The following is a 20,539-nucleotide window of genomic DNA, read 5'->3' as shown; positions in this document are numbered from 1 at the left end:
CTGTAGTAGTCCATATTGTAGATGAAAAAGTCCCTCAAAGCAGTGGCAGTGTGAAATGAAAGAAGAAAGGGGTGGCAAAGGCAGTTATTTATGTAATGGAATTAACATTAATTCATTAAACACTTAATGAATTCCTACTGTGTATTCAGCATTAGTCACTCTCTCTGTCTGCATGGAGCTTAAAGTTAAATGGAGAGTTTGGCAAATTAATTACTATGAAACAAAATTCTTTTTGATAATTGTATGTAAATTTTATAGCATCCTAAAGGGATTTACAGAGAAAAAACTATTTTATTTAACCTTAAAAGATGACTGGAAATTTTCTAGAAAGGGGATTTGAGGAAGAGGCATTCCCAGAAGAAAAAAATAGAAAGTGAAGTGTCTATAAATTGGAAAAATGGAAAGTATGTGATTAGTAACATGCTTTACTCAAAATATTTCACCTTTCTTTATACAGAATGATCTTAAGATGAACTTAGGTTATTCTGGAATGAGAATGATACAAGAGTCATTGTTATGTAGAGCAAGAGAAAAAATATTGATAGAAGAAACGATTGGATAGGAGGATTAGTTTATAGAGGCTCCTTATGGAATAGTTGAAATGTAAATTACTGTGAAATTTCTGAAAAAGGAGAAAATGATAGCCTGTAGGTATTATAAGTAATAAGTTCCTGTGGCTTAATTTATTTTAATTTACTTTTATTTTTTGGTTCAATAATAGAATTTTAGTCTCTTATCAACTTTGGGAAATTGAAGCTAGATTAAAACACACATAAAATATATGAAATAATACATTTCTTGGAATTAATAATCTCTAAAGATTTAAAGTAAAATAAAATAGTACATGGATTTGTTTAAAGTCCAAAAATGCAAAATAGTCTCTAAAGATTTAAAGTAAAATAAAATAGTACATGGATTTGTTTAAAGTCTGAAATTCTATTTTCATTTCCATTTAGGAATCTGCTTATGACTTTGAATGAGAGATCAGTTATGGTGTCATTACTTTCCTGCTTCACAGAACTTAATGAGCTTTTAAAAGTAATTTTAGCAATTGGCAAAGCCATATAATGTTAAATAGTATCCTCTGTATATTTCCACACAATTTGTTTGGCGGCTTTTCTCTGAAGAATCTAAACATTTATTCTAGTCTGCCAGTACTTGAATATCATAGGGAAATACTTCTACAATTCCTTGGGTTGAAGTTTCTGCTTGTGAGGAGGAGCATTCCCATAACCAAAGCAGATGGTGGCAGTTGAAGATGTAGGTAGCTGAGCAAACTGGCAGTGGTGGCAGTGCCTCTTTTAAGTATGTTGCTGGATCAAAGCTGGTATAGGAGGACAGAGCCCCGAAATCGTCACTCTCCGTTACATTGAGGTTGCTAATGCGATGATTTCAGCCTCCCTGGATTTTGAAATTTTATAAGGAAACAGTGATTTTTAAATTTTTTCTCACTCCACATGAAACAGTTTTATGAACATTTTATATAAAAATTCAGATATTTCAAACAGAAAATTTTTTGCACATGACTTTAAAAAGCCACTTTATGGTCTCTGTATCAATTAAGATTATTTTTACCCATATCCTCTCCATTCTACTGTTTAAGATAAAAAGAAAAGTTATTGGGTTAAAAAGTTCATGCTTTTCCAATAGAAACCTTGTTTATCACACCTTGGTAAGGTACCAATTTGCCCACTCTCCTTGCTTCCCTCAAAGAGTCATCTTATCTGGGCAACTGTTTTATCTCAGTGCAAAGATAAGTGCTTTTGACTGCAGCTGGACAACAGTTTCTCTTGGGCTGTTTACATTCTGGAGGAAAGAGGCTGAAAACAAGTAAACAGACAAATATAATCATTGCATGGTTGTGAGAAACAATGGGAACCTCATGTGAAGGACAGAAGGGAGGGAAAAGTGCTGAATTTTTGTATGGTCAGGAGTGCCTCTGTGAGATGGTGACATTTGTTTGGTCTGGTGCTTAAAGGAATGAGAAACAATACAAAGGCATGGAGAGAAAGCATGGTAGGGAGAGAAAACAGCAGACACTGTTAGGAGCTGCTTTTCTAGCCACCAAGCATACAAAAAATGCCCACATCACTAATCACCAGAGAAAAGTAAGTCAAAGCCACAGTGAGATACCATCTCACAGCAGTCAGAATGGATATTAAAAAAGTCAAAAGTCAGCCAAGCACGGTGGCCTGTGCCTGTAATTCTACCACTTTGGGAGGCTGAGGTGGAAAGATTGCTTGAGCCCAGGAGTTTGAGACCAGCCTGAGCAACATGGCGTGGTCCTGTCACTACAAAAAATTAATTAAAAAAAAAAAAATAGCCAGGCATGGTTAGCGTATCTGTAGTCCCAGCTACTTGGGAGGTTGAGCAGGAGAATTGCTTGAGCCCAGGATGTCGAGGCTGCAGTGAGCCCTCTTAATGCCACTGCACTCCAGCCTGACACAGCAAGGCCCTGTCAAAAAAAAAAAAAAAAAAAAAATTCAAAACCAACAGATGCCAGCAGGGCTGTGGAGGAAAGGGGCCACTTACACATTATTAGTGGGAATGGCAGTTAGTTCCCTAATTGCTCCTGTGAAAAGCAGCTTGGAGATTTTGCATAGAGCTTAAAACAGAACTATCATTCAACCCAGCAATCCCATTACTGGATATATACCCAAAGGAAAATAAATCATTCTGCCAAAGAGACACATACACTTGTATGTTCATTGTGGTGCTATTCACAATAGCAAAACGTGGAATCAACCCAGGTGCCCATCAACAGTGGATTAGATGGAGAAAGGTGGTACACACCTACCATGAAATACTTCTCAGCCTTATAAAAGAATGACATACTGTCTTTTGTAGCAACATGGATGCAACTGGAGGCCATTATCCTAAGCGAATTCATGCAGGAACAGAAGTCTAAATACTACATGCTCTCATTGATGTAAGTGGGAGCTGAACATTGGGTGCACACGGTTATAAAGATTGAAGTAATAGACAAAGGAGGTTACTAGAGTTGGGATAGAGAGAGGGGGTCATGGACTGAAAAACGGCCTATTGGATACTATGTTCACTACCTGGATGATGGGATCATTTGTACCCCAGACTTTAGCATCACATGATATACACAAATAACAAAGCTGCATATGTACCCCCCGAATCTAGAATAAAAGTTGACATCAGATTGGAATAAAAGGAACTGCTTTTCAATGATGTCAAATACTACAGAGAACACAAGTTTAAGGTCAAAATTTCTTTCTCTTCCCCAGTGAAAGTGCGTATATGGGTGTATATATCTGTGCTGTAGCAATGAGTGGTCCAGGAGGAGAGTTGGCCCTGGTGTTATTTGCCATTTGGTTCCTTTTCCCTTTTGAGGCTGTCAGTGCTAAGGTTTCCCCATTCATTGGCTAAGAGAGTAGGGAGTAAAGAGTTCCCCTGTCAGAATGATAGAGAACAATGAAGATCTCCTCCCAGTAGTTGCTTGAGTATTCAGTGTTCTTGTCTGTCATCTAACTGTGTTCAGGAGAAAATAACTAGAAGGGTTGTGCAAATTGAGCAAATTAAGCTCAGCCTGTCTTCAGACCTCTCCATCTAGCCACCTATAACACTCCAGTAAAATGCGAAGGGCGACTACCTATGGTTTAGAAGTAACATATAGCTCTTCAGTATTTAGAGAAATGAAATAATTAATATTGTGTCTTTCATGGTAAAGCTCAAATAAAAGTGTAGCTAAAAATGTAGAGATGCACAATTAAGAACTTCATTTCTCTGTATGGAGCTAACCCAATGACTGCTATAAACAAAACACCATGCATTCATTGATCTGTCATTGATTTATACAAAATCAATGTTATTTGAATCCCTTACACTGAAAGGATGTAATCTTGAGCAATGAAAATCAATGAATGTTACTTTCCTAAGAATAAGTTTAATGTAAACAAAAAATACTTACTTCTGAATAAAAAGTCTTATAAGAGAATTGTCTTCACAATTACACGGAAAATAAACCAAAGTAATCATGTTTCATGTGTTAAAGGTTATGTCATTTTAGCCTAGAAGACAAAAATTGCAATGAGTATTTGAACAGTAGTGCATTAGATAGTGCATTGTTTACAGTTTTTGGTGAAAAGCCAATTTTTTAATGTGCAAAAGTAAATTTTTCTTTTTTAAGGGAAACCCCACATGTTTTTCCTGAAATGTGCATTCATTTCTAGTCTCCGTTTTCTACTGTCTTCCCCACTTCTCCCAGCTTCCAGAGGCCCCGTTCCTTATGCCTTCTTTTGATCTATTTTCTTTCCTTTGGGTTCTCATATCTCTTTCAGTTTCTTGTTTTATTTTCCCTTTTTTAGGCTTATCTAATGCCAGGTGGCTGTGTTATAAATTGAGGGGGAATTGGTCAATCAGGAACGTGTTATTTCCCCTGGGTTTCCTAGCCTTATGCACTCCCCGAATGTCTCTACTGAAGAGGAAAGACATTGTGAAGCACACAACAGAGTCCCTCGCATTAATCCTATTGTTTGCCCATTCATTCCATAAACTTTCCCTTCTGTCTCATCAGAAAAGTGAACATAGGGAACAAGACCAACTTGGATGGCAATTAGAAACCTTTACTACAATCCTGACAGAAATGTTTTCTTTAGTTGGAAAGTATATACATTATGCTTGAATTTATCTAAGGTGATTTCCATGTGCTTTTTGAAAAATCTAGCAGGAAGAATCTGGGAGAGTCAAGAATAAGATTCTAATTTGAGCCCTGGCATTAACATAAAATAAATATGTTATACACTTCTTAGATAGCAGTTTTATTACAGAAATAAGAAAAAACAAATTCATTTTTCATTTTAGTGGCATTTAGCATGGTGCAGTTTGGTATCCCAGAGCAAGAAATTATATACAGAATGGAGTTCTTTAAACAAAACTTTTTGACCCTTTCTCTTAACTAGACAGGGCTTTTACCTTTATAGCCACAGGTGGAGAACAGTGCAGGGACTGTATAAATAGGCCCTTAGTCATGTTATGAACTTCTTGAGCTAGATCCGCAGTTCTGAATTTATTTTCTCTATATTTTGACATTTGCTATGTTATTGTCTCCAGTTGCAGTCCCCTAGCCAGAGCTCTGCAGTCTTTCTGCTCAACTTTCCTTCCTTCCTTCCTTTTCTTTCCTTTTCCTTCCCCTTCCTTCCTTCCCCTCTCCATCCCTCCCCCCTTCCCCTCTCCCTCCCTCCACCCTCTCTCTTCCCCCTCCCTCCCCTCTCCCCTCTCCCTCCCTCCCCCTCTCTCCTTCCCCATCCTCCCCCCTTCCCCCTCCTTCCCTCCCTCCCTCCCTTCCTTCCTTCCTTCTTTCCTTCCTTTTCTTTCCTTTTCCTTCCCCTTCCTTCCTTCCTCTCTCCCTCCCTCCCCCTCCCTCCCCTTCCCCCTCCCTTCCTCTTCCCTCCCTCCCTCCCTCCCTCCCTTCCTTCCTTCCTTCCTTCCTTCCTTCCTTTCTTCCTTCCCAGGTCTCACTCTGTCACCCAGGCTGGGGTGCAATGGTGTGATCTCAGCTCACTGCAGCCTCTGCCTCCTATGCTCAAGCAGTTCTCATGTCTCAGCCTCCTGAGTAGATGGCATGAGCCAGCTAATTTTTTTTTTTTTTCATAGAGACAGAGTTTTGCCATGTTGGCCAGGCTTAGCTAATTTTTTTTTTTATTCATAGAGACAGGGTTTTGCCATGTTGGCCAGGCTGGTCTTGAACTCCTGGCCTCAACAAATCTGCCCACCTCAGCCTCCCAAAGTGTTGGGATTACAGGCGTGAGCCCCAGGGCCCTGCCTTCATCTGACCTTTTTGAATCATTATTCCTTTGGGCTACTTGTTTGGTTCTTGGCTTCAGCTTTGCCTTAGACACTGGCTATTGATCCTCCTTAGATATGTAGTCTGAAGAATCTAGCTGGAGAATCAGACCCAGTCTGTCCATAAACTCCAAGTCTGGGTCCTAGAACTTAGTATGTCTAGGGCTACCTGACCACCACCTGGTCAGAAAGTATTTATTCAAAACTTAGGAAGGATGTTTATTAATCATTAATACTTATTTTGCCCTTAGTTGCTGATTTGCTTTTCTTTTAGTAGGGTCAAGATAAAAAGTCCCACTTTGCCCTTTACACACATGTACTTTTGTTCACTCTTTTATTTCTGGTTAAATCTAAGGATAAAGACAAACAAAACTGTGGTAGTCAGATGACCACATATAACTAAGTCAGCTGCATAACTTATAAAAGAGACTGTTTCATGTGTTCTTTTGGTAGGCATTAGAAATTGGATGTCTGAGGACAATTTCTTTTCTGAAATTTTTATAACTTATAAATTTCAAAGAGATAATCATTGAAAAATTAAACAACATGGAAGTATTTGTAAAGAGCAGGTCTTATTTTATGGGGTTGCCTGACAATTCATAAGACAATTATACCATAGTTTATTTCGCACCTAGCAGAACTTTCATGGCAGTTTTGCACCTAAATAAAAAGATTTTCAGTAGGGTAATAAATGCCTGTTACAGGAAGTATTTGGGAGAATTACCCTGATCGTTTTTCATGTGTAATGTATAAAGGAGGCTTTCATTTATTAAGAACTGGACTGGAAGACCATGATGCTTTCTTCTGCAGTTTCTAGAAGTATTTGAAAATAGTATTTATTATTTGCATTAATTGGAGAAATAACCTCAGTTCAAGGTTCACTTACAAGATATCCAAAGGTGATATAAATGCCTATGAGGCCACTATTTCCCTGATGTGATCAAGAGACATGAGAGGATAAACCAGAGCTTTGGGAAAATACATGCAGGGTAGTTGAAAAGACAGTTCTGCAGACAGCAGGAGATGCACTGAAGAGCCTTTCTTTCCTCCATTACTGCAGGTGACCTAAAACAGGTAGTGTGAATTCTAATGGATTATATGTGCTCAAATCCTTTTGTATTTTCTGAATAGTGAGTCCATTCAACCACTCTTCTAGGGAAGGAACATTTTAAGAGAGAATATAAGGGTTGTCGGGCCTGTGGGAGGCTGCTGAGTCACATGTGATTCACAGATCTAGCCTCAGAAATCTTTAGACTTTAACGTTACAATACGGGGTGGTCCATTTTAAAACGGCTTGTTGAAATCCACATTGGGATGTGCTCTAAATGGATCACTAGGAACAGTGACAGAATGACTAATAATGAAAAAAAAATTAGGAGACTGCAACAATTCATTTGGAATGTTGATGTTTAATTCATGTTACTGGCTGCTTCATGATTCTTTCATATTTCATAAAGATGATGAGTTACATGGGCGTGCCATCTTACAGCAGGGACCTCAAGCTAAAATACCATTCTCTTTTCACTGGGGCTTGTAAAATGCTTTCTACCTGTGTCTAAGATGATTGAATATGATTCAGTTTTCAAGTCTTTGCTTCTAATTACAGAATAATTATTTGAAATATGAAAGATATAAACTCAACACAAATGAGGATTTTTATGAGATCAGCTATTGTGTTTTTAAAGTGTTTATTTTACATTTATGTTAATAATTTAAATTCCAGTAGCCATCTTGACAGTTGCTTCCCCATAAGAGAAAAATATAGCTAACACTGTGATTTTTTTTCTGTTGATAGTAATAGCAAATTATATGATATTAAATATTTAAGTAGAAAAATAATGTTTAAAAAAGCCTTCTCCAATAGCTGTACATACATGAATCCTGTCTTACAGCATATTGTAATTTACCGAGAGTATGATATTCAAGCTTCCATTGGATTTAGTTATACAAAGTGCTTTTTTCTCCCTAACATTTTAATATTTTAAAAAATTTAATTGCCTAGATTTTGACCTGCTTTTCAACATGTAATACATGAAAGATCATAAATATATAATATTGTTATGTAAACATTAGCAAATGTTACATAATTTGAAACATTGAACAATTCAAATTAAAAAATAGTTGAAAGCATGGCCAAGAAATTAAAAATGATTTCTTTTTCTGTATTACTTGGACATTTATATAAACTTTGCAATAATGGTTCGCAGTTTTTGAAAGGGGTCATTGGATAGCGCTAGAAATCGTAATTTTTTTTTGCCATTTGATAAACATTATTTTTTAAACACAATTCTCATTTTTATTTTTACTGCATTAATGGGGAAAAACAGTTTGATAAAAAACGAAGTTTAAGATTTCATTTATATTGAGCAGGTCAGGAAAGGGAGCTGGCTCTAATTCGTATCCAAGAAGCAATCTTCTGTTTGGAATGTTCACTGTGCTCAGACCAGCAGAGGCGAACATAAGGGCACTGTATATGCTGCTCAGGCACAGAGGGTCAAAGAGGACCGTGTTCTGTGAGGACAGAAAGGTTGAAAGCAATTAAATTGCAATATATTTTCTGAGCTAGAAAGATGTTTACCATGTCATATATGTCATATTTGAAGGCTTCATTCCTGTTTCTCTAGAATCCTGTACTTAATGTTAAAAAAAAAAAATGTTGGAGATGGACTAACCTGCCAATATTCTTTTCTGATGGTTTTCAGAAACAGCGTTATTGTCTTTCTAATTTGCAAGTTAATATATCTGTGTTGACAGCTTTTTGATTGTTGAATAAACTGTCTTAGAATAGCTGTCAGCAAATTACACTATGGACTGTATTTAAAAGAAGTGCCGCATGAGTCAATTTGGGCCCTGGTTTTATATTCATACATTTGTTTGTATATCTGAACCTGCATCATAAAAACAATGAAAGCCAGCTGAAATAGTCTTATTTTCTATTCATATTGAAGGACTTAATGTTGCTTTCAGAATATTTTATGTTTATAAACGTGTCAGGGCTGACTCTACACCTAACCTGCTACTTTATGTCAAGTCTGTGTGCATGTTATAAATAATATCAGAATCAATGGCTGTGGACCTAATGCATAACACAGAGGATGTCATCTTATGTTCATGAAAGTAGTACAACTTGTGGTTGTAAGTAAAATAAATGGTGCTTGTTTAGTTTTAAAATACTGATGAAAACTTAAAAACTTAATTTGAGTAAAAATTATAACATTTAAATAATTATTAATCTGTACAAATTTCTACTGAGATGTTTTAAGGAAGAACATACCTAGGTATTCTTGTTTTTCAATCGTTATTTTCTAACTATAACTGGCTTTTCTCTTGCCATGTAAAAATAAGACTTCTGCAAATGTTACTTTCTCTCTTTCTATCAATGAAGCAGACTTTGAACCTAGAGCTATGACAGTCTGTAAACTAGAAAACAGGAGGTATGTACAAATTATGATGAGAGTAGAGTTGAGGGCTACTATCTGGTGGTTTAACAATGAGAACCAAACCATGAAACAGATCATGGCATCAATTAGCATTTATTGACGTAGTTATATGTTATTGGCTTCTCAGAGCAAACTGCCCTGCCGCTTTCTAATTTTGTGTCCTTCGGTAAGTAACTTAACCTCTCTATGCCTCAGTTTCCTTGTCTGTAAAGTAGAACTAATAGCAGTATCTACCTCAGTAGATTTTTGTGAGAATTTTAAAGGGTTTGTTCACATAACATGTTTAGAACAGTTCTTGACATGTAGGTGCTCTGTTGTTTTTTTAAGTAGCCACTGTATGTTCAGAACTGTGCTACATAGTCTCAGAACACAATAAGCTATGGCCCATCCATTCAAGGAAATTAAATATTGTTGGAGAAATAACACTAACATAAAATAATATGTCAGCATATGTAACATTTTGTAGGATGGGCTGTACATATTTTAGATACTTAGAGAAAAGAAAAATTGTGAGAGTTTGAGGATTTGAACTGACCAGAAGAGGGAACCGAAGCCCAAACTTGGATGATTTTCAGAGCTGAAGATGATTAGACAGGTGATTTCAGTTTAATAGAAAACATATTTAAAGAACATGACAAAACCGATGTATTTGTAAAGCAGTTCAACTGGCTGGACTGGAGATTCTGATCTATATGGGGAAGTGGATTTGCCATTTAGGTTAGACTCCAAATGTAATAAGCATTTGAGGATTTTATGGTATTAGAAATATTTTGAATGCTCAGCTAATAATTCATAGAAAAAAAGAAAAGGAAATTTTTACCATGATATGAAATAATGTCATGGTAATTAAATAATAATTAAATTCATGCTTGAATTAGGCTAAAGTGAATTTTGTAAACAATTACCAATAACTGAGAAAAATCACAGATAAACAATAAAAGGAAAGATCTTCAATAAAATGAATGGAGATTTTGTAATGAGCAATTAGGATTTTAGCTCATTTGGTTCATAGAAACACCAGCAGCAGATTGTGTGGCCATGTGGGACACCTCAGTTGGCATCAGGCTTCCTGGGACTATGCTAGAGGTTGTTACTAATTGTGATGTGGAAGGATAAAAAACAAAGCCCTCAAGGCTTCAGGGAACAAATCTCATGCATGAGAACCCTCCCCACTACAGCTAATCCCTAGAACTATGTTAATATCAACCCCAAAGTGTAATGGTTATTTGTTGTCTGGGAAGCTGGAAGCAAATTGCTACAGCTGAGGCAGAAAATATTAACTAAATAAAGAAAAGATGAAAATACTTGGATAAAACCAAAGTCAATCCAAGATAGTGGAAAAGAAGATCTCATGAAAATAAATTTAGATCTGATGAATAGAAGATCATATGAACAAAAGTAGATCTCATGGCCTTTGAGAGCTGAGTATGAAGTTTGTAATGTGGATTAACTACACACACACACACACACACACACACACAGATAAGTGCACACACAAATGAGCAGCAACAAAAAAAAAAAAAGAAAAAGAAAAACAAAATGAAGGCAGAGAAACATGAACAGCTTAGGAATCAGATTTTAGTGATAGTCTTTTTTCCTACTCTCAAGTACCTTACCTTTCCACTGATTAGCATGAACACATCCTTTTCTGTATTTCTTACAGGATTACTCTAGTCAAAAATGGAATACTAAAGCATTTCACAAGTTGAAACAGCTTTCTAAAAACAGAGCAGCAGTGTTATTGAAAATGGTTTAAATTGAGAATAATTTCAGGAACTAACTAACATTCCTGGCATGACACCCATCTCACAAACAATCCTATGATTTAATGTAGATAACAATCACCTCCTTTATACCAAAAAAATTAATGGTATAGTTGTCCATGTTATAAGAAATACATATTTAGCAAAATTTCATGTCTAGGTTATCTAAATCTTTGGCTTACTTACGTTATTTTTACCCAACTATAGGAACACTGTGGGTGGTTTATTATATAACAAAAATAGGAACAGTTTGGCATTGGTAGAGTATTTATTTATAGCAAGTGGAACGCTAGACTTTTGAAATATATGATAAGCTATTTATGCATCAACACAATTGAAGTGGTCAGTTTGTTAGATCTTTTGATATTTAAATTTTTTCCCAGCTCCACAGGGCATAACTATGTCTCTTATTTGCTTAGGTTAAAAATAAACGATTTCTTAAAAATAGTGGCAAAAGCAGAGAATTGCCTTAGGACAGGGCTCCAAGTGGCACAGACATCTCACTTTCCCCTTACCCCTCCTATACATCCCTTACTGTAACAAACCCTCTTCCTTTCCATTTTCTCATTGGTATAGCTCCCATTCCCTCTTTGTCTCTGTGATAATTGCCAGTGGAATAAATTGGGAAGGGCATGAAAAAAGGTCTGTTTTGATATTCTCTCTTTACAAATAGGAGTAGGTTTACACACATTATTCTCTTTTCCAGAGAACTTATCCACATGAAATATAGGAAGGAAAGACAGTCTTGAGTAAAACCTATTATAACAATTCTTAGCTATCATTTTGGCTTCATTGTTCCAACCAGGCAAATTCTCTCTTAAGCCCAGGCTTTAAAACAATTAAATAGATAACTATGCAGACTTGACATTTTTACTCAACTGTTATACTTTTACAGTAGATCACACAAAGTATAATTTGGGTTTTTCTAAATTTATTGTTTCACACATGCACACAAAATGATATGGATTACCATCTTTTTTTGTTTTGAAAATAGTTTTCTGAACTATGCACTACTCTCTGGAAAGCCCCATTGCAGACAAATTCAACCTCAACAAGAGCAATATTAATTGAATGGCAAGTGTTTTTCTCTCAAATGTGATGAAAATCTGCATATTTTTTATGCTTGCTTTTAGAATTTGGGCTGTTTCTGCATAATAAAGTGAAATAGAGGATATAAAATATTTTTTCAATTATTCAATAAAATACTTGCCTCAATTTTAAGAGATGTTGTAGTGACTGCTTCAAATTTTATTGAATTTGCAGACAACAAACATTTAGAAATCTTCTACTGCTAGTCAACTCTGTAATGACTTATTGTAGGGACAGAGAAGGATGATAAGACTTTTTTTTCTATGACAATTAATACACACAAAATATTTGGAATTTTAAGGCATACATTCTAGAGATTTAATAGTATCTTAAAGCAGTAAGTATACATTTTGATAATCTGCTACTTGTTGAAAAGTGGATGCTATTTACAGATGCATGGGTCCAACTTCATTTTTTTTTTCTGATGTAGATTATGGAGAGAAGACATACATTAAAACATCAAATAAAAATACTTATTTTTTTTTTTAAATTGTAGGGCAGTTGCATTTTATTTCAATTTACTTTTCTATTCAATAAATACTTACATGTTTGCTGTATTCACAGCACTGTCATAAAAACTTTGGAAATGCATTGATAAATAAGAACAAAGGTGTCTTCATCTAATTAGGAAAGTATAAGGAAAATAAGCACACAGCACAATTAAGAGACTTTTAAAGTTTAGTGGAGAGATGAGAATATTTTTAGTTTGGGAAGTTGTGAAAGATGATATTAGAATATTAGTGTGATTTATCCATTCACAATGGCAATGGGAGATTAATTCCAGGTAGAGGTTATAGAGCAAAGGCAGAATGTTGAAAAGGACAGTCAGCATGCATAGAAATGTGTGAAACTGATTGAATTTAAAGGTCTTTGAAAACAAAAACCTAGTGTGCTCTGTTGCTTTATCTTCTCTAATTTTTCCTCATCTCTTAGTTTTTCTCATCAGTGAAAGATGAACATTCATTTTTATGATGACTGAATGAGAGAATGCATATTAAATACTTTAGTATAGAGATGGTATAAAATAAGGTCTCAATGCATTTAGCTATTACCTCTGTGTGGGAAAAATGCCGAGATACTATTATTAAACAAAGGACTGGAGGAGGGATGAGATGAAGAAATTGATGGTATGGATCCGGATGACTGGGGAGACGATTTTTCCATCAAGGAGAAGGGACATGGAGGGTTCATAGTATGGGGAGGGAAGATACTGAGTTTACTTTTATACATATTTGAAAAAGAATGGTGGGACATCTAGATGAAATGGTCAAATGGTAGTTAAGGTAGAATTGGAGCTCAGATTTAGGGATTACATATGGAGATTTTGAAGGAGTAGAAATAAAGACAGTTGAGGAAGGAGAATGGCAGATAAAATCAAAGACAGATGCTGAGAAATGACTATATTTGGCTTTGGGAAAATGAAAAGGAGTCAGATGATAATAATATAAAAGAAGAGAGACCAGGGAATAGGGTCATAGGAGCCATAGAAACATGAGTTTCAAGAGGGCAATGCAGCAGTGGTAGGAATGGGGTGAGAAGCAGTTCTGTTGCATATGTACCTTGACTGCATACAGAACTCTGGAACTTCTCATCGTTTTTCTTCCCAAGTACTGTCTATTGTTCTTACTCTTCTGACTAGATATCATGTTCAAGTTCTGTCTTTATAATATTGAAAACTCTCTTACCACCAGAGACTTGAAGCCAGGGAATATACATTTCTAACAAGCAGTGTTAAGTGTGTTCTTAACACTGCAAATTAGAAAAATACCATTTACTTTCTCAAAGAACAATGTATGTATTAGTCAAGGTCTTTTATACCTGTACAACCAGATATACATGAGTTGCCATGCACTTTCTTGACCTGGCCGAAGATTGTACTATATATTTATTTCTAAGATAAATATTTTCAAACTATTGAACTTTCTTAGAGCAATTTGATTTCACAATGGTGTAAGGATCTTGTTATTTTAAAAGTGTCAGGTGATTTAAAGTATGATATGTATACTCAGCCCTCCTCATTTAGTCTCTGCAGCATATTCATAAGTTGTTAGGTAAAAAATGCAAAAAATAAAAATTTGAAATCTAGTAATACATTATTTTGATAGTTTCTTATAAATATTATAAGATTCTTGTTTCCATGGAGAAAGAGTTAAGGAAATAAACAATGTTTGTGAATACAGTACTATAACATTTTTTGAATATTTCAGTAGTCCTTATTAATTTAGAATGTGTGGACATCTTGAAATTGTCAGGACCTTCAACACGCCTTTCCTTGTCTTTCTCACCTGCTGGTATCTGTCCCACACTCATCTGAATGCCTTTTTTTCCTGCTCTTGCTCTCTTCAGCCTAGTACTAGTAAGAAGTTCACACAGCCATACTGATTAGTACCAATGGAAACTGATGACCTCCGTTATAGTGCCAGGTCCTTAAGCACTCTCCAGCTCTTCTTTTTAAGCCTCCAGTTATCTTTTCAACTATCTACCTTAATGCCTACTTCTTGTCCCTTAACAGATAACTGGTCCTCCTTCAATACAAAGGAAACAGAGAGCAATAAGTAAAGCTGTCTCAACTTTTTTTCTAGTTATTCCTGTTATTACCATTTACCTCAAATCTACATTCTCTTTCCATTCTCCAGAGAAGAAGTATCCTCTTTTCTAGCCATGGATTAGGTTTCTCCTGATTTCTTAATTAATCCCCCACCTCCACATTCTCATGTTGGGATACAGAGGTACTAAAAAAATATTTAGAGCCTTTTAAAGGACAGTTGTAGGGGAGAAAAGATTTCTTACCTATTGTAAGGTTCATGACTGAGAATCTCCTAAAAAATAAAAGACAAGAGAAAAGCATACAAATTAATTTTTATGTGACACAGGAGGCTTCAAAAAATGACCCAAAGTTCTACAGAAAACTATGTTTTTATGGACAGTATTGCAGAAGTATAATTAGAAGATGAAAGGGTATGATCTAATAATAAACTAGGGGGAACTTAGTAGGCTTGGAGTCTGTGTCTGATGTTTCTTCTCTTTGGGTATAGGGCAGGACATTTGCCACTGGGATCTTCAGGAGAGAATGGAGGGAGGTCAGTGACCTTCCTAGGTTTTATTGTCTGCTTGGTGGGAGAAGGTCAGAAAGACCTTCCTGCTTTTGCTATTTTCTCAAATGCCAAGGCACCCTATTTGGGGGTTGCATTTCCTGTACCCCATCATTGTCAATAAATTACGTGTTCTCTCCTGTAATCTTTGATATTTCCTTCTCTACTTGCCTTTCTCTTTTTGCATAGAAATAGGCTCACATCTATTCTATTAAAAACCAGAAAGAGCACTGATTCCTCATTCTCCTCAAAGACAAAGTGGATAAATTTCTCACCTTATTTGATTCTTTCTTCTCTTTGGAAACTTCTCCCTTCTTTGGTTCTTCTGCTATCATTGTTCTTAGATTCCTAGTTACTACTCAGGTTCCCCTGTTTGTTCTTTAAATGTAACTTTCCAGAGTTGTAACTACTATTCTTTTCCTTCCTTTTTCTCTACACTCTCCTTTGGGAATTATACATTGATCTTTAAATTCTATGGAGATTTCTCTTTCAAGAGCTAGTCGTTCAATTGCCTAGTGTATATCTATACTTGAATCTCCCTAGAACACCTCTAATTGAACCAATAAAAGCAAACTTATCAATGCCCCTCTAAACTGATATTTCTCCTATACTTACTTTCTATACCACAGTTCCCATCATCCTCTACCTGCGAAACTCCCTGAATCATCTCACATTCTTCCTGTCATTCACGTTCTATAACCAATAGTGCATAAAATCTGACTGTCCCTCCTTCAGAATTTCTGTTGAGCTAGTTGCTTCTACTTGCCTTCCCTTCTTTTCTCTTTATCCCTTTCACCACTACTGAATTAGTTTGACTCCATCTCATTTCTTACCTCTTAACTAGATTTTGTGTGTCTGTGTTTTCTGTTCTCCCTCTAAGCTACGATTCTCTCAGTGTCAGGGAAGTTATTTAACCATGTTTATATACATTTCCATGATCTTGTTACTCTCTGACTTCTCATTTTCTAATATCTCTCCATTATTTTGAGAATATAATCTAAATGTTTCAGAATGGTATTTCAGACCCTTGGCCTGGCCCATCTGGTTGAATTTCTTCCCTTTTATTTCTGCCCTCATTCCATACCATTTTCTGAACCAAGCTTGGACTCAGTCAGTCGTTCGAACCTCTTGAAGTTACTGAATATGTCATGTTTTACATTCTCTCTGCTTTCATTGTTGCTTCCCTCTCTGCTCAGTTTTGTCAAGTTCCACTTGTCTTTCAAATATGACTTCAAGTAGCTACTACTCCAGAAAGCCTTTTCTATCAGCCTCCTCATACCACTCCTTACTAAGCGTTGGCTCTCTCCTGCTTCCTCGAGCACTTCCTACCATATTCTTGTTGTTTTCTTTCTTCCTCCCAGACCCAGTTTTAAACCCAGCCTGCATCTCCATCTTTTAGTATCTTTTCCAGCAGTTACTAGTACTTGTTGAATGGATTAAGCAAAAACAACAATGAATTCTTGCTAGTGGAGCGCTTAGTTTTTTATTACACGAGAAAGCTGTATCCTCTGTAATTTCCCCCAAATTTTATAGTGCCTTCTGGATAAATTTAATAAAACAGTGCTTAGTGATTATATATTTGTGCTTGACGGTTTACCAAGAAAGAGAAAGATTGATTAAACATTTTTGCTCATATGAGTGTTTTCCCTTGTGTAATTTTTTACTTTCATGATGAATGGGACCTTTCCTTATTTCATTTTTTTAGAACCTTTTAGTTCCAGGTTGAAAGGCAGAGTGCCTAAGTATTCCAGAAAACCAAGTTAACACCTCATATTTATAAAAAATAATCCTTACTCCTATAAAGTGTTCCTAACAGCTTGTCAGTGGGGCAGGGACGACTGGATGGGTTCTGAATTGCTTTTCAGCTAAAATAAGTTCCCTCAATGAACATTGGTAGTGACAGAACACTTGTGTCAAGTTAGAATGCATGTTTTGGGTCAGTTTAGTATAAATCAGAATTCAGGGATGAGTTAAGTTCACTTCTTTACATGTATATTCTTTGCCTTTCAGTTTCCGAGCTAAAGGGATGTATAACATTCCTTACTATTTGTCAGTGTTGGAAATTATATTTGAAGAGATGACTCATTTTCTCTAGGATCTAGGACTTGTTCAGTAACTGCTTAGAATCTAAATTCTAAATTAGAGTCGAATCTAAATTAGGAAATTGTATCAATGCTCCTACCTGTACCCTAATGGATTTTTTTGTATTTAATATAAAAATAGGATACAACTGTATTTACTAATAATATTTACTTATAATATTTTTCAAGTATATGCACCAGCTAATAAGTAGGACTAGTTAAAATATTATTATGACAAATTTTCTCTATTTTATATCTAACTCCCTTTTTTTTGGTTTCTTGATATTCTTTTACCTTTATCCTATTCATACAGTAGTTCAATAAGTATTCTTCCTTATTTTCATTTGTGCTAAAGTATTCCTGCTTTTAATGTATTTCATTTTGTAAATATTTTGTTTCATATATAAGTCAAGCCTTTGTGTTTTCCTCTAAGGCATTTCATCCTTTTTTATAACTGACTTTCCATTTTTTTCTTCCTCTTACCCAGCTCATCATTCTTTTAAATGCTCTCTTCTATGTCATTTTAATCTCTTTTCCATGTTATACTTTTATTCCACTTCTAATTTTTTATTTTGATATATTTAAATTTATCTGAAAAAATTTTGGTGATCTTGATATACCTTTGGAATTCTTCTCTAAGGAAGAGAAATCATATACAGTTAAATCTCCATGATTGAAATTATATATAGATATGTAGAGAAAAGTTCAAACTCAAAGGTAAATCATCTCTCTATCATCCTTACTGGCTTACTAATGTTTCTTTATATTTGCCTGGGCAAAAACGAATACACACTTTATGTCTACAACCTGAGGAAGAATACGTGAAATATATGGAGGAATACAAGTTAAATGATTTTAATATGAATAGGGAAGATTGTGTGGTTCTATTTGGTAATATCTCTAATGCCAGGAAAAAGTGAGATAGAACATGGATTTAGCTTCTTCTAAAATATCCTGACATCCATATCTCATATTTTAAGATGTCCATTGCATTAATCTGAAATGTATACCTGAAAAAGATTTGAACTTAAATCCTTCAATCATAATTTTAATGATCAAAACTATTGCTTTAAAATTTGGATCCAGTAATTCCAGTAATTACTTTCATCCAATAATTCTAAATCCAGTAATTCCAAATCTAATTAGATCCAGTAATTCCAAATCTAAGAATCTAGCTAGGGAAATAAAATAAGACTTAAGTTTCATGTTCTAAGGTATTTGTGGTAGTATAATATGTAGTGATTGGAAGCTGATGATATCTTAAAGTTCTTTTTAAAAAGGAGGATGGTCAAGTATATTCTAGAATATAGAGATAATGGAATATTAAGTGGCCATTAAAAATAATATGTTTATAAAATATTTGTAATGCCATCAGAAAGTATGTATCATATGACAAAGTAAAAAGATGTATGAATTTTATGTAACATACTTTCAACTATGTGAAATAATTTTAAAAGACTAGAAGGGAATGCATCAGATTGTTGAATGTTCCGCCTGACTGGTGGAATTATTATTGCATTTTACAAATGGTCTGCATTTAGTATAATCTTACTATTATATTCAGAAGACTCGTAAGCTAAAAGATAGTTTGTAGTTTAGAATGTTTAATAGTTATTTAATGGACTTTTAATGCAAAATAAGCAAAATATTTATTCTCATATTAGACAAGACATCAATGTCATTTTTCTCTTTTGATGTGAGGGGCATTTCAACATCCTGAAAACTTGCACTGAAAGATTCAGTGCTCTTGGCTGGGCGCGGTGGCTCACGCCCAGCACTTTGGGAGGCTGAGGCAGGCGGATCACCTGAGCTTGGGAGTTTGAGACCAACCTGACCAACTTGGATAACCCCCGTCTCTAATAAAAAAACAAATATTAACTGGGCGTTGTGTCACATGCCTGTAGTCCCAGGTACTCGGAATGCTGAGGCAGGAGAATTGCTTGAACTTGGGAGGCAGAGGTTGTGGTGAGGCGAGATTATACCATTGCACTCTAGCTTGGGCAACAAGAGCAAAACTCTGTCTTAAAAAAAAAAAAATTGAATGCTTTTGCACTTTAAAGCTGGAGAGGGAGGGTGGACATAGTAGGTGCTAGGAGGGAGAAAAATAATTTAAAGATATTTTAATGAATTGTCTGTAGCATGGATATAAAATATCAGCATGTGACTTTGATTTGCCAGAGAGCTGATAGAACATAATCTTTTCTGATTTCTGCAGTATCAAGTCATGGGTGGATAAGATGCAAGAAGACCTTGTCACACTGGCAAAAACAGCAAGTGGCGTCAATCAGCTTGTTGATGTGAGTAAAATCCACCAAAGAGATTTCTTAATCTTTTCTTTGAATGCAGTTCTATCTTCTAGGAAACTGTAGCTCTATATTTCAAATGGGATATGATTTCTCATGTGGATCTGGTGGTGAAATTCTGAGCGAAACCTTTGGTACTGCTAGTTACTGTGAACAAGAAGTGCCATCCTTAAAAATGAAGGAAACTTCCTCAGGACACTTTGCAGTGGATATGCAGGTCTCCCTTAGATGAGTCTCATGTTTTGTATACTCTCCCTAAATTCAAGTAGGGGAGTCATATACTTATTCCTGTAATGTTTCCATTCTTCAGAATATATTGAATAATCCCTCATACCATGGTGACTTGAACTACTGTGATGGAATCTTTTGAATATCCTCAGTGAAACACATCTTCATTCTTTGAGGGTAGATTTTATTTTAAAAATTATTTGAAAAGTGTTTACAGGCATGTCTAGAGATTTGAGTGAGTCACTGAGATCAGTAATAATGGTTTTGGTGTAAGATAAGGAGACTCTATAAAAGATGATTTTTCTTGTGACTTACGGATTGACTATGAAAGTCACTCTAATTTGAGTGACAGCAGTATATACATATTTGTATGACATCTTAAATAGATTATTTTTCATGGGTAAGAGCATTTACATGTATAGGTTCTGTAAGATTTATTAAAAATTAACTGCCACTTTTTAAGGGTCTCACTACTTTCATTTCAATGTAAATAATACATTTTAAAGTATTCTCATCTTGTGTTTTTAGTGATGCAATGAGGCCTTTTATTTTCCAAAAATGTGTTGGGTCAATGAGGCAAAGTGGTATAAAAGCAGCTTCACGTATAATATATGACTATTTATCATGTAAATATATATGAGAAACTGGAATGTGTGGTTTCTTTATATATTAACAGAAATTCATAAAGAAACCACATACATACATACTTCAAAAAATTATACCAGAACCTCT

General features: G+C 35.3%; 1 protein-coding gene across 8 annotated transcripts in view; it reads left to right on the top strand.

The window, feature by feature from the left end:
• CACNA2D1 (calcium voltage-gated channel auxiliary subunit alpha2delta 1) overlaps positions 1-20,539 on the top strand; it is a 490,964-nt gene that overhangs the window by 71,339 nt on the left and 399,086 nt on the right. For all 8 annotated transcript variants that reach the window (XM_021674256.2, XM_021674264.2, XM_021674268.2 and 5 more), the window contains exon 2: positions 19,492-19,573. In XM_021674256.2, the coding sequence (XP_021529931.1) occupies positions 19,492-19,573 (82 nt within the window). The remainder of the gene's footprint in view (positions 1-19,491; positions 19,574-20,539) is intronic.

Source organism: Aotus nancymaae, unplaced genomic scaffold (genome assembly GCF_030222135.1).
Source record: "Aotus nancymaae isolate 86718 unplaced genomic scaffold, 86718_ANA_hifiasm-v0.15.2.pri h1tg000002l, whole genome shotgun sequence".
Lineage (NCBI taxonomy): Eukaryota > Metazoa > Chordata > Mammalia > Primates > Aotidae > Aotus > Aotus nancymaae.
This window is presented reverse-complemented; position numbering and strand designations above follow the sequence as displayed.